This window comes from Phyllobates terribilis, unplaced genomic scaffold, assembly GCF_046119375.1.
Source record: "Phyllobates terribilis strain yellow unplaced genomic scaffold, ASM4611937v1 Scaffold_11__3_contigs__length_659146591, whole genome shotgun sequence".
Taxonomy (NCBI): domain Eukaryota; kingdom Metazoa; phylum Chordata; class Amphibia; order Anura; family Dendrobatidae; genus Phyllobates; species Phyllobates terribilis.
The window spans coordinates 374575416-374589874 of NW_027362771.1; the positions used below are offsets into that span (position 1 = coordinate 374575416).

At 43.7% G+C, this 14459-nt stretch overlaps 1 protein-coding gene across 2 annotated transcripts in view; it reads left to right on the top strand.

Moving 5' to 3' along the window:
• LRRC49 (leucine rich repeat containing 49) overlaps window positions 1–14459 on the top strand; it is a 208775-nt gene that overhangs the window by 89519 nt on the left and 104797 nt on the right. For both annotated transcript variants that reach the window (XM_073650816.1, XM_073650817.1), the window contains 2 exons: window positions 228–371; window positions 11797–11858. In XM_073650816.1, coding sequence (XP_073506917.1) covers window positions 228–371; window positions 11797–11858 — 206 coding nt within the window. The remainder of the gene's footprint in view (window positions 1–227; window positions 372–11796; window positions 11859–14459) is intronic.

Genomic DNA, 14459 nt, shown 5'->3' on the forward strand with positions numbered 1-14459 from the left:
TATCTGCTCCTCTCTCCAGCTCATTGATGCAAGTGATGAATCTCACCTCTATTAACTCCGAATGCTCGAATAGGATAATTGATAATGAGTTTTGTAAAACAGGCGACCTCTGTAGCAGTCTTACCGTATGTCTGCCAGTAACGTGTACATGATTACATAAGGGCATTATTACTATCTTGTGTCTCATTATATTGCACTGATTTGTTTAATGTTCTGTTTCCTTCCAGATATCCAAAATAGAGAATATTGGTCACCTGGGAGACCTAAGAGTGTTGAACCTTGCTCGAAATCAGATAAGCCAAGTGGAAAATCTCAATGGTCTAGACTCGCTGTCGGAGTTGAACCTGAGGCATAACCACATCAGCGCCGTGGTGAGAAGCATATGTAGTATTGTATGGTACATGGCCCTGCCTGCATAATCCAGTGCACGTGATCACACGCGGTGAATTAGGGATAGACATCTTTTCGGTGCTCAGTAGCCAATTGCAGTGTCCACATAGTTGATTTGATTTCTTTAATCATCAGACAGGACCTCTCTGCCTGGGAGCTTTTGTACGGTCTTTGTTACACTATATATTTGGTGCTTATTGGACTGATGGTCCATATGCATCTGATTGGGATTTACATTTTTAGTAGGTTCCCTGTTTGCATGTATGAAAACCATGCCCCTTTTTGCTGACCACCCTCATTTACATGCCCATAAAATAAAAGTAGCAGTAACCAAACTTCAAGTCCCTTTTTCTTTCTGCAAATGTAGTAGATACCTGCAGTCCTAAGTAACACCCCAGATAACACTCAGTGATTGCACCCTGAATATAGGAGTAAGAAGGCAGAGCGGTTGGGACGTTTGGCAGCAGCACCAGTAAAAACACAAAATTTGAGCTTGGTTTAAGTTGGTATACATGCAGCACATAAATGCATGTTTCACAATGGCCATGAATCAGAAAAACCTACAAGAAGCAAAATGAACATAAACCCTGCTGTAAATAAATAAAAGCAAGTGCATTTGAATAAAATAGGGTTCTTAGTAACACTGTTTTTGATCAAAAATAGTATATAAGCCGTCCCACCATTCGGGACGGTCCTACACTGTCTAATATTAGAAACCTTACCATGTGTCAGAGTTGACCTCAATGTGTGAATAAGGGCAGACTGATGCCCGGGTCCCAAACTGTGAACACCAGCCAAGGGAAGCTTTAAATGTATTATCCAGCTCTAGGAAGGGAGGCCACACCCAGGTTTGCACAGAATGCAAAAAATACAAAGAAAAAACACAAAATTTGAGCTTGGTTTAAGTTGGTATACATGCAGCACATAAATGCATGTTTCACAATGGCCATGAATCAGAAAAGTGTGCGACTGGCATCTGATATGTGCTATATGCAGGGGGAGAACCAGATCAGGGACAGATCTTCTCCCCAGATTGGCGAGCTGGCAATGATTTTACAACTCTTTTTTTGCAAGAGCACCACACTGTCTGCAGGTTCAATTTGCCACTCGGCCACATTTATTTGAAAGGAGCTGTAATTTTAGCTGTACTAGCGGACACAAGCAATAGACCGGTGTGGCGCTCTTTTAGGAAGAACGCAGCATTGTCTTTCTTACCCTGGACTACAGATTTAGGTTTTGTAGACGCCAAATCAACAGGATTTGTGGATTTTTGATACTAGATTGACCTTCCATTCCTGGAATGATACAATTCTTTGTATTGTCCTTACAGTCACATAAATGTATTATCTATGCACAAGAACAGCAGGAGAACGAGGTTAGTACACAACCACAAGCATCTGTTAGGAATAGGATAGTAGTGGTATAGGCACAGTAGAGTCTTTCTTTACCTTGCAGTTGGCCCTCCTTAATGCATGTGGTCTGGCAACATCCAGAACCCTTAAATAAGATATATTCACATCACGTAATCTCACTTTCAGGCTATGTGCCCACGTTGCGGAAATGAAGCAGAAAATTTCTGCTTCATTTCTGCATGTCCTTTCCCGGAAAAACGCATGCGGAATTCCGCAAGCGTTTTTCGCATTTTTTCGCCATGCGGAATTGCCTTGCGTTTTTTATTGCATTGCAAAGGCAATTCCGCATGCGGAAACGCAAAATTAATTAACATGCTGCGGATTTTTGTGTGCATCAAAAACGATGCGGAAAAATCCGCAGCATGGGCATAGAACTTGCGGAAACTCATTGGGGACCATGGAGTGCGGATTACCAAGAGTTTTTCAAGCATTTCCGCTGTGGAAATTCCGCATCAAATACGCTTGTAAAACGCTACGTAAGCACATTGCCAGTGTCACAATAAGGCTGACTTTGGGTTGCTCATGAGGCTATGTGCCCACGTAGCGTTTTACAAGCGTATTTGATGCGGAATTTCCACAGCGGAAATGCTTGAAAAACTCTTGGTAATCTGCACCCCATGGTCCCCAATGAGTTTCCGCAAGTTCTATGCCCATGCTGCGGATTTTTCCGCATCGTTTTTGATGCGCACAAAAATCCGCAGCATGTTAATTAATTTTGCGTTTCCGCATGTGGAATTGCCTTTGCAATGCAATAAAAAACGTAAGGCAATTCCGCATGTCGAAAACGCGCGATAAACGCTTGCGGAATTCCGCATGCGTTTTTCCGGGAAAGGACATGCAGAAATGAAGCAGAAATTTTCTGCTTCATTTCCGCAACGTGGGCACATAGCCTAATGGACGTTAGCTGCATGTCGGGACTGATCAATGTATTCTGCTGTGTGTGACACACAGATAGATAGTATCTCGTAGTGAGGTCAGTAGGAGGTTCTCTCCATGTGATGGTAGAATAATCTCTTATATCTCCAGCATCAACCCTCCATCTCTTTTGATTATTGACATATATATTTGTCTCTACAATTTATTAGAAATTGCAAACTCACGTGACATAGCATATCACTTATTTATTAAGGTAAATCATTGACACTGGAAAATTAAATCCCATATATAAACATTTTAGAAAAAATGTAATCTTTTATTTTCTTTGCTTTGTTACTCTACTATGTAACTATTGTGATGCTCGTAACTGCTAGACACGTCATTACAAGCCACCAACTGCCAGACACGTCCCTACAAGCCACCGACTGCCAGACACGTCCCTACAAGCCACCGACTGCCAGACACGTCCCTACAAGCCACCGACTACCAGACACGTCCCTACAAGCCACCGACTGCCAGACACGTCCCTACAAGCCACCGACTGCCAGGCACGTCCCTACAAGCCACCGACTGCAAGGCACGTCCCTACAAGCCACCGACTGCCAGGCACGTCCCTACAAGCCACCGACTGCCAGGCACGTCCCTACAAGCCACCGACTGCCAGGCACGTCCCTACAAGCCACCGACTGCCAGGCACGTCCCTGCAAGCCACCGACTGCCAGGCACGTCCCTGCAAGCCACCGACTGCAAGGCACGTCCCTACAAGCCACCGACTGCCAGGCACGTCCCTACAAGCCACCGACTGCCAGGCACGTCCCTACAAGCCACCGACTGCCAGGCACGTCCCTACAAGCCACCGACTGCCAGGCACGTCCCTACAAGCCACCGACTGCCAGGCACGTCCCTACAAGCCACCGACTGCCAGGCACGTCCCTACAAGCCACCGATTGCCAGGCACGTCCCTACAAGCCACCGACTGTCTCTCCTCTACCGCACTATAATAACTAGATTGCATTTTTCCTGTCCTGTTCTATTCTTATATTAAGTGGCCTGGATCTAACCTACCATGTAGGTTCATGATTAGAGACCATTTTTCATTCTTGGCCTAAATGTCAATTTAAAGTTGATGTTTAGTTGTATAGTGTGCTGTTTTTTTATATATTTATGCTTTTACAAAATGTAAAATGCTATGGGATGTGTCATGGCTTTATGCATAAAAAGTTTACACTATAATTGATAACAAAGAATATTTATGTAGATTATGAACGGAGGTTATTAGACTTGATCTTGTTTTATTTGTGCTCTCTAGATGGTAAAATTGCCCCTAGAAAATATTAATGCCCTGTGCATGTGCCCTCCACATTTTGTCCCTAGATGTGCACCTTTTCATGGTCACAATGCTCTGAGTGCCCCTATAACAATAATGCTTAAGTGCCCACTTAACATTTAATAATGTCCCCTGAGTTCCCCCATGTACAGCTACCCATACACAGTATAGTGGACCCACAGCTCTCTTATACACCGTATATTGCCCTCACAGCTCCCCTATACACAGTATGATGTTCACACTACTCCCTCTATCCACAGTATGATGACCCCACTGCTCCCCCATGTACAATATGATGTTGCCATTGCTCCCTCTATACACAGTATGATGTCTACACTGCTCCCCTATACACAGTATGGTGATCCCACAGCTCCCCTATACATAGCATTATGGGCCCACAGCTCCCTTATACACAGTACAGTGTATCCCAGAGTTCCCCTATACATAGAATGATGTCCCCACTGCTCCTCCAAAATACACTATAATGACCCCCACAGTAGTCATCACACTTTGATGGCTCTGACAGTAGCACCCACAGTGTATAATGTTCCCCACAAGAGCCCCCACACTGTTTTCTGGTCCTCACAGTAGCCACCACACTGTATAATGGTCCTTACACTTCATAACAGCTGCCACAGTAGTCCCTACAGTTTGAGGGTCCCACACAGTAGTCTGTACATTGTATGATGGCCCTAAACTGTATAATGGCCCTTACACTAGTTTCTACACTGTATAATGTCCCCCATAGTAGTCCCCACACTTTGATTGCACCTACAGTAGTCCCCACACTTTGATTGCACCTACAGTAGTCCCCACACTGTATATTTGCTCCCATGTTGTATGATGGCCCCTACAGTAGCTCGCATATTATATAATGGCCACCACATTAGCTCCCAAGCCATATTAGGGGTCCCATACTATAATAGCCCCCTACAATGTATGAGGGTCCATCATATTGTATGATACTGCCACAGTCACACCACAAGTTTTAAGTAAAATAAAAAACATCATATACTCAGCTAAACCAGGATCCTGACGAGCCCATCAGCATCGCCCGGGAGTACCAATGCATTGAAGTCATTGTGCCAGTGCCAGCACAGGACATTAGAGTCCCAGCGCGGTGCAATGAGGTTATTCCGAGGACACTCTGACACTCTGTGCATGCGCCGGCGCCTCGGCCTGTTCAGCAACATGCTGTTCTGTAGACCGCAGGCTTAAAGCGACCTGCGATCTACAAAATGTAGAGTGGTAGTGCAGGACAATCGTGTCTCCGTGCTCTATTGCAGAGCTTAAGGGGAAGCTGTCATATAAAGTAACGTTACTAAAGTGCAGATATGGGGTTAATCTGCAGGTTAATAGCATTCTGACACCGTGTGGCGCCTGCGCTAAGATCCCTGCTGCCCAGAGGAAATTTAACTTTATTCTCCCCAGCAGCCTCGCTCTTTCACTCATAGGGGACGGGCTGCCATCGTTTCAGCCACCGCTCTGTGTATAGAGAGCGGTGGCACCGACTGATAGCTGGCTCAGCACCCTCTGCCACCCAGTACCTACGCTACTGGTGCCATTATAAACAATAATTTTTCTTAAGTGCCCACTTAATATTTAGTAATGTCTCCAGAGTCCTCCCATGTATAATAAAGGCGGCCATGTGACTACTAGACCCTTTCGACTTCTCTCAAGAGAAGCCGAACTTATCTAGTCGGCACGTGCAAATAGCATACATGTAGTCACATGACCGCCTGATCACACAGGCGATATTGGGGGCTCATAACAGCAGGTCACATAAAGAGACTGCATATTACTATCCCAAGTCTATAATAACTTTAATAATAATAAATTTTTTATTATGAAATTATAAAATAAAATGCATCTCATGCCATGTTTAGTGAATGGGGCTTGTTATACTAATACTTAAATAAGACCCAGCTCACTAGTATAAAAAGTCCCCTACATACCCACCTCCAGCCTCCCCAGACAGCAACTATTACATGTGATGAAGTGCATATAATCTCATAACCTTAAACAGTATAATAATTAGCCCACCAGCACCCTGGTCCCCCTCCCCCACTTCATCTCCCACAATACCCCCATTCTCTCACATTTACCCCACAGTGACCCTGACATGCCTAAATTTAATTAATCTAATAAATTCCATCCACCCTTAGTTTGCAGACAGGAGCAGGGAGTGTCTTGGGGACTAGGTCCCGGTGTACGTTAGGCAATCAGAGCGTGTGCGGGGTGAAGTAACCTGCAGTGCTACCAGTCCAGCCTGTAAGAAGCTCGTCAGGTCAGCTCTAGCCCGCACCGTACACTGCACGGACTGAGACTCTGTGATTGGCTACTGTGCTAGCAAGTGTGCAGAGTCTCAGTCAGACAGGGCAGCTGGCATTTTGCTGCCCTTTCTCTGACACCTCAGAGTGGGCCCCTTCATGTGTCGGGCGCCGGGGCGATGGTCCCCTCCGACAACCCCCCCTCCCCCACCAGTAGCTACATTACTGCATGTATGATTTTTGCATAGCCCTCTGTTTTCTAAGACTGAAAAGTAATTAGACAAAATAGCAATTTTTCAGTTAATCATTCCGTTTAATTCGTGATTGCAGTGACTTCCTGGAGTCTGGCACCTATGGACATCAATACATACAAAGTTTACTCCCTTGAGATGCTTTTATTGCAGCAGTCTTCACTTTGTGAAAAGCATGCTTTGCTTTAATGGGGTTGAAGTCAGGTCGCTGGCCATTGAAAAGTTTTTCTATTACTCTACTTTAAGAAGCTATTGAGTTACTTTTACAACAATCACATCATCAGTAAATTACAGTGACCCAGTTTTAATGACAGCCACTCATGCCCATGTCATTTCTCTGTCTCCACTACGGATGACAGATGATGTGGTATACATGGAAGAGGCCTTATTTAGACTGTTCTCTTCCAATCATTCTGGTTCAAGTTAAAGTGGTAACAATCTAGCTGTCCTTGTTTAGAGTTCCCAAACCTCCAAACCATTCTATTGCCTTTATTTCTATATTTTTTTTTAGCTCCCCTTCAGCCGTCCTTCTTGTATATATTCTGAATCTCCTGCTAGCTCTCCCTCTGTGCCTCTAGACTACATTTCCCAGGAGGCCCGTCCTCTGGCTTCTCTGCCAGAGTTGTATCTGTCCCACAGCTTCCACACTCCCACCTTCAGTCTCTCACGACCACCCTCAGTACTTGCCCACTTCACCTATAAAGCAAAATCCTGAGCCTTCTGTAAAGTCTCAAGATGGATACATCTCTGCCCACCCAGTTTTCCCTTCCTAACATTTCTCCCATGTGTGACAGCTTGATAACAGCTGAATTTTAACAGCAAGTAAATGAAGCTTCTTTATTTCTCATAGGCTTTACAATGTTGTAATAATCTGTATGCCTGTAAAACCCCTTTAATCTTAGGGGCAGATTCAATAAGACTGGTGTAGAAGGCACCAAATTGATTAAGAAGTGCATGCCGCTTAAAGGGAATCTGTCAGCAGGTTTTTGCTATGTAATCTGAAGACAGCATGAGGTAGGAGTTAAAACACAGATTTCAGCAATGCCTCTTATCAAGCTGTGGCTAGCTGGTCTCTTGAGCCTTGTCCAACACGCCCTATCCTGTGATAGGCAGCTCACAGTCTATGGACATTGTACATACAGAGCCTGGTGTGGGTGGGGTTAGCTTTTCAACTCTGCTTCATTGCTAAATCTAAAAGCTCTGATTGTACCAGAACTGCTGCACCCAGTAATCTAAGTGATACATCATTGGATTCAGCTTCTCTTTGCCTACATCATGCTGCTCTCAGATGAGGTAGCAAAAACCTGCTGACAGATTCCCTTTAATGAATTCAGCGACTCTCCTATGTGGCTTGTGCCTCTGTGTGTTGTGGCAGAGAGTAGCATTTCTGGCGTACAAAAGCCAACAGTTTTGATGAATTTGAAGTGGCGGCGTGACCACCCTATCCTGGCTCCACCCCAGCTCTGCCTATTTTAGTGCAGCTGTTTCAAACTTGCGTGAAAACTTTTGTGGCGTAAAAGCTTTCATTGATCGGCCCCTTAGTTTCATGTGACCGTAGAATCTTGTAATATAGAAATAGGCAACTTTTTTGATGTTTTGTAGCAAATTGTACCTGACCGTTCTGTTCTCTAGTGGTTTGCATTGAGATAAACCCTCTGGATTTATATTTATGAAGGCGTCTCTTGATTGTAGACTTTGACAATGATATGCCCACGTTCTCCAAGGTGTGTGAGACTTTGATTTATGTTTATCCCCTAATTTATCCTGAAATACTGAGGTAACAGATCACACTGTCCATTAAGCGGTTTATTAGTCAACTAGTAGCCCAAGTTCCGAAACAAATACGTTTCGGAAGCTAGAAAAATGTGCTCTACGTAATAAAAACTAACTCAAATTACCAATGTCTATTTACTTCCAGCCTTTTTACACAGTAAACAAAAAAGTTGTCATAATTAATAAATTAGTAAATGGCATTCCGGAAAACAAAAATAAAATTTAGAAGATTACAGAGACATTCGCCACTTCAAAAATTCAATTGCCCAAGGCAGATCGCATGGAAATCTCTCTGAATGCTGCCCCTCTGGCCTACTGAAGTAATTGCAGCTGATGTTTTTCTCGAGCTCACCTCAACGTTAAGCTCTTTATGTAGTAAGATTGTTCAGCTATTTGTGTTTTTAAAAAATAGATTGGCTATTAATAAAATTGCTATGATTCCTAAATGGTTATTCCCTAAAAAAAAAAAAAAAAAAAAAAAAAAAAAGAAAACAGAATTCTATATCCATAATATACAGTGGCTTGCAAAAATATCCCCCCCCCCCCACTTGGTTTTTTACCTATTTTGTTACATTACACCCTGTGTTTAAATATTTTTGTAATCCGATTTGTGTATGACGCATCAGCACTAAAAAGTTGGTGAAATAATATAGGCACAAATTAAATTTATGGGATCAAATAACTATATATTGGCATGTGCATATGTACTCATCCCTTTTGCAATGAAGACCATAAAATTTTCTGGTGCAAGCGATTACCTTCATAAGTCACAGTGAAAGGAAGTCCACCTGTGTGCAATTTGATTGTTACATGGACTGTCAGTATATAAACACCTTTTCTGAAAGGCCTCATAGGCTGCAACACCATTAAGCAAGAGGCACCACTAACCAAACACCATGAAGACCAAGGAGATCTCCAAACAGATCTTTGTCAGGGACAAATTATTGAGCAGTCCAAATCAGGGTTGGGTTATAAAAAACTATCCCAATCTCTGATGATCCTCCAGATGACCATCAAATCCATTATCATCAAATGGAAAGAGCATGGTACCACAACAATTCTGCCAAGAGAGGGCCGCCCGCCAAAAGTGGGCAAGGAGGGCATTAATCGGAGAGGCAACATAGAGACCAAACATAACCCTGAAGGAGTTCCCAAGCAGAGACTGGAGTATCTGTCCTTACGACCACAGAAAGCCATACACTCCATAGAGGCGGCCTTTATGGAAGAGTGGGCGGAAAATAGACTTTACTCACACAAATGATAAGGCTCTTTTGAGTTTGCTAAAAGATATTTGGGACACTCACCAACTGTATGGACAAACATACTGTGATCAGATGAGACCAAAACTGAACTTTTTAGCCACTAAGGTAAACGCTATGCCTGGCGCCAAATCAACACAGCTCATCGCCCCAAGAACACCGTCACCGCAGTGGTGGCAGCAACTTGCTGTGGGGGTGTTTTTTTTTTGGCAGAAGGGACAGGCAAAATGGTCAGAGTCAAAGGGAAGATGGATGGTGTGAAATACAGGGATATTCTTGAGCAAATCCTCTTTCAGTGATTTGAGACTGGGATGGAAGTTCACCTTCCAACAAGACAGTGACCCAAAGCATACTGCTAAAGCAACACTCGAGTGGTTTAAGGAGAAATATGTAAATGTTTTGGAATGGCCTAGTCAAAGGACAGACCTTAATCCATTTGAGAATCTGTGGTCAGACTTGAAAATTGCTGTTCACCATGGGAAACCATCTAACGTAAAGGATCTGAAGCAGTTTGCTTTGAGGAATGTGCAAAAATCCCAGTAGCAAGATGTGGAAAGCTCAAAGAGACTTATCCAAAGCAACTTGCAGCTGTAATTTCTGCAAAAGGAGGCTGCACAAAGTACTGACTTTAAGGGGGTTAATAGTTATTTATCCTATTTGTTGAATGCTTCAAATTAAAAAGAAAAAAAATATTCACAGTTGTAGGCATGTTCTTTAAATGAACTGATGTAAAAACTCAAAAAAACCTGTGAAATTCTAGGTTGTGAGGTAGCAAAACACGAAAAATGCTGAGGGGGGTGAATACTCTTGCAAGCCACTGTAGAAGATAACTTGCGGGGGTTCAGACACTGGGACCACTAATGACCCCGAAACTGGTGCTCTATAGACCTAACTTTTAAAGTGGTTAACATGTACTTGGACAACCCTTTCTCAATATAACACCTGTACTCCCCTCTTGTGCCGACACCTCTGATGCCAATCAGTGGCCACTTTACTCTCCCCACCTTCAGACATATCAGCAGTCGCTCTCACTTCCTCCAGATGTATGTGAGTTATCTGAAGGCGAGGATAGTGAAGTTGGCGCTAATCAGCCACAGGGATTGTATGAAATAACAATGTCATGCGATCACCAGGAGATCCAGTGCTGACACCTCTGGAATGGTGCTGGTACTGGAGGAGAGTATAGGTGTTATTATTTTACAAGGGGGAAACATAGAGATTGAGAAGAGGTTGTCAGAGTAGTGGACAACCCCTGTAATGGAGCAAATGTGCACATGATCATTCTCCTCTCCATTCATGTTCTAGAAGACTTCTGAAATCAATGCTTGGTGATCTCTGACAGTCCCATAGACGATTAATGGATCAGAGCACCTCCACTCCATTGATAACCTCATTCTTTTGGGTCCCAGAGCCTCAATCTCAGCTCAAAAATCTGAAAATTTCTCCTATCCTTATAGATGGAGGATAACTTTTTTTATTTTATTTTATTATAACCCTTTAATAGAATATTTCGCTGAAGCCCTTGAGTTAAATCTAAAAGTCTACACGTTAATCCCTTCTAGAAGGCTTTGTTTTAAACCCATCATACTGGTAAATAGAGGGTAAATGCTGAAAATGTGTCGCTGTCCAAGTGCACCCAACTATATGCCTGTCTTATGAGGGAGCCTGCTATATTTATATAGAGATTTCCTTCCTAATATTGTGTGACATGTTGAAGGAATCATGAAACATAAATGATCTATTTATCCAGGGCAGATTTATTCATGAATTATTAATATTAACTATGTGATGCTCCTCATAAAGATCTGGAAACAATAGGCTGCAGAGGTGGTTTTCTTCTGTGATCATCTCTAGCTTGTGGGATGGGTGAATTCTTTTTGCCGTCTACCAAGGCTGTGTCATGTCAGGACCTCGCTATAAAATCCAATTTGCTGCTCTGCAGCTGATCACGGTCTTTATTTGTCAGTGTGCAGTTCAATTGCTGAGGCTGCACGTTGGCTACTAAAAGCAAGGACCTCTCCTCCCCACCCGTCTCTGCTGTTCACCTTGCCAGTGCAGCTGGCTCTGCAGAACGCCTCTGTCTCCAGCTCTCCACCACACTGATGCTCAGCACTCCCCTAGAATCAAGGCTGCAGTAGGACCACAACAATTAGCAGAGGGTGCTGTGTGAGCAAAGCAGATGTTACTGTGCTACGTCACATAATCCCACTGATGTCTTCAATCTGTGCTTCCTTTTAGAGAGATGTGGATACTTTGCCCAGCCTTCAGCTCCTTTATCTCAGCTTTAACAACATATCACGGTAAGATATGGGCACATTGAGCGTCTTGATGAATGGCTGCATTATGAATGCTGTGTAATGCAGAGCAGTGGTGAATGGGGATGTCCATGCTATGCTGCAGCGTGTATCCTCATCCTACAGAGTATGTTGCCTCTGGTTTATAAAAGCAGCTACCACACCTTCCTCCCCTTAGGCTGCATTCACGCACAGATCTAAGAACAAGAACTCTTGGCATTAAATCCCTTTTTTTTATTCCTTGTTGCAAAGAATTAATGTCCTGTTTTACAAAGCAATGCTTTGTGTTGGCTGTAGGCCTCTGGAATTCCCCGAAGTTTGCCTGCATTGGATCTTCTCAGTCATAAAGAACACAATGGCATGGGTTAGGGCCATTGCCGCAGTTTTATCTGAAGTTATGCAGTATATTATGTCTAAATTCACTTTCCCCAGTGCTGATCTCTGCCTGAGAAACCTGCACCCTAAGAGCCGACTCTTCACGTGGCTGCTGAGGGCTACTCACTGCTAGATTCATATTGAGGAGCCATCAGCGAGAAGACCAGGTCGTTGTGTTATAGGGGCACCTGCACATTTATGTTGGCACTGTAGTGGCTGGTAGAAAAACTTTGTGGGCGCTGTAATGTGTTAGAAATGTTATGGAATACATTTGCTAAATAGGGTTTATCCACATGTTGCATTTTTAAACCTATTTTCTGAAATGATGGCCAAGCTAAGTTTTTGCCGCTATTTCAGTAAATGTGACTGACATGTGGCTAAACCCTACAGATAAGAAATCCTGATTTATCTTGAGGTTATAACTAGTTTTGGTTATGTGGTTCGGAGAGTTTGCTGCAGCCTGTGCGTCTGGGCTTTATGCTTGAGGCTCCTGCATAGCAGCGATATATTTGTGTTGTTCCCCTATGGCCACTGTGTTACCATCCCAGGTAGAGATGAAGATATGTAGTTATTCTGCCATAAAGGACCCTTATGATGAAGCATTACCGAAGGGGGGCAAGTTATGTGTGCAGCGCAGGGCGCAGTCTTCTCGCTTTCTACCAGCAGTCTCGGATGCAGGTGGTCACTATGACATAATCCTGCAGTATCTCACTACTTCCCAGCTAAGTGCAGATGAGATAGTTGTGGATCAGTTGTATGGGTTTCTCCTGCATCCTCTGTTGTAATGTAGATTTTATTTCGCTAATGACTACTATTTCCACTGACATCAGCAGATATCCGCACTACTCTTTGACTTACTTAGTGACATATTCAGTATGGAGCATGCATCTAATACATTTATCATTGTTACATTATAAATAAATGGTGCGAGATGTTCCAGATATCCAGATTGGTGCCCCCAAAAGAATTAAGGCATTTCTACTATCCCCTGCTATAGTTTCACCCTATGTCTTCTTCTGTTAATAATATCTCTCAATGATCTAGACAGTTAAACAATAGAACTCTGGAATCCCCATTGTCAATATCGATGGGTGTCCCAGGTTGCAGTCAGGTTTCTAATTCTCATACATTTATCACCTATCCTGCTGTTGGGTGATAAATGTTACATATTGAATGACCTCTTTTAAATATTTAATTATCAGCCCAAAAACTTAAAAGGATTGTCTAGCACAGCTCACTTCTCCATCGGTAGGTGAGGAGTAGTGATGAGCAAGCATGCTCGGTACTCGAGATTTACGAGCATGCTCTGGTGTTTTCGGAGTATTTGCAGCGTGCTCGAATATTATGTTTGAGTTACTGGGTGTGCATGATTTGAGACTGTTTGACAGCTTTAATACGTGTGAGGAATGCCTGTTTGTTAAACAGTCGCAAATCATGCATACACAGTGACTCAAATATAACATTCGAGCACGCCGCAAATACTCAGCGAGCACCCGAGCATGCTCGCCGAAAGGGTTAACAGAACACGCTCGCTCAACACTAGTGAGGAGCTCTGATGAAGTTGCATCTGCATGTACCTCTCAGGACACAGGACCAGCAGGTATCACTTGCCTGTTCTATGTTAATAGATAGGACACATTTGTACGATACCGGCCAATCCTGTCAATGCGGTGCAGATGTGATGTCATCAGTGCTACTCACTTCCTGATGAAGAAGGGCAGCATCAGTCTTACAGAGGGAGCAGAATAAAACAATGCATTGTCAATTCCTACGGTTTTTAGCAAACTGAATTCTTACCAAAAGCTATTTTTAACCCCATTCCGGCCCAAGGCGTACTAATACGTATCTGTGCCCTGGGCCTTATGGGCCAGATACATATTAGTACGCGTTGGCGATTTCGCCCTCAAACAAGCGGTGCGGGCGAAATCGCCGCCGGGTGTCAGCTGATTGTCGCAGCTGTTACCTGGTGCTATGTGCAGGGAGTGGTCCCGCACCGCTCCCTGCACATTAACCCCCGAAATGCTGTGATCGCAGCATTCCGGTGGCATGAGGAGGTAAGGCGATACTTACCTTCTCTGCTCGCATCTCGCGGCGTCTGAGTCCAGTCCTGGATGTTGTCATGGTGACCCGATGTCATCATGACAACATCCAGGACACCAGGAGGCAGGAAGTTACTTTGGTCATGCGCAGTGCACAACCAAAGTAGCTTCTCACTGTGCAGCGCTAACAGGC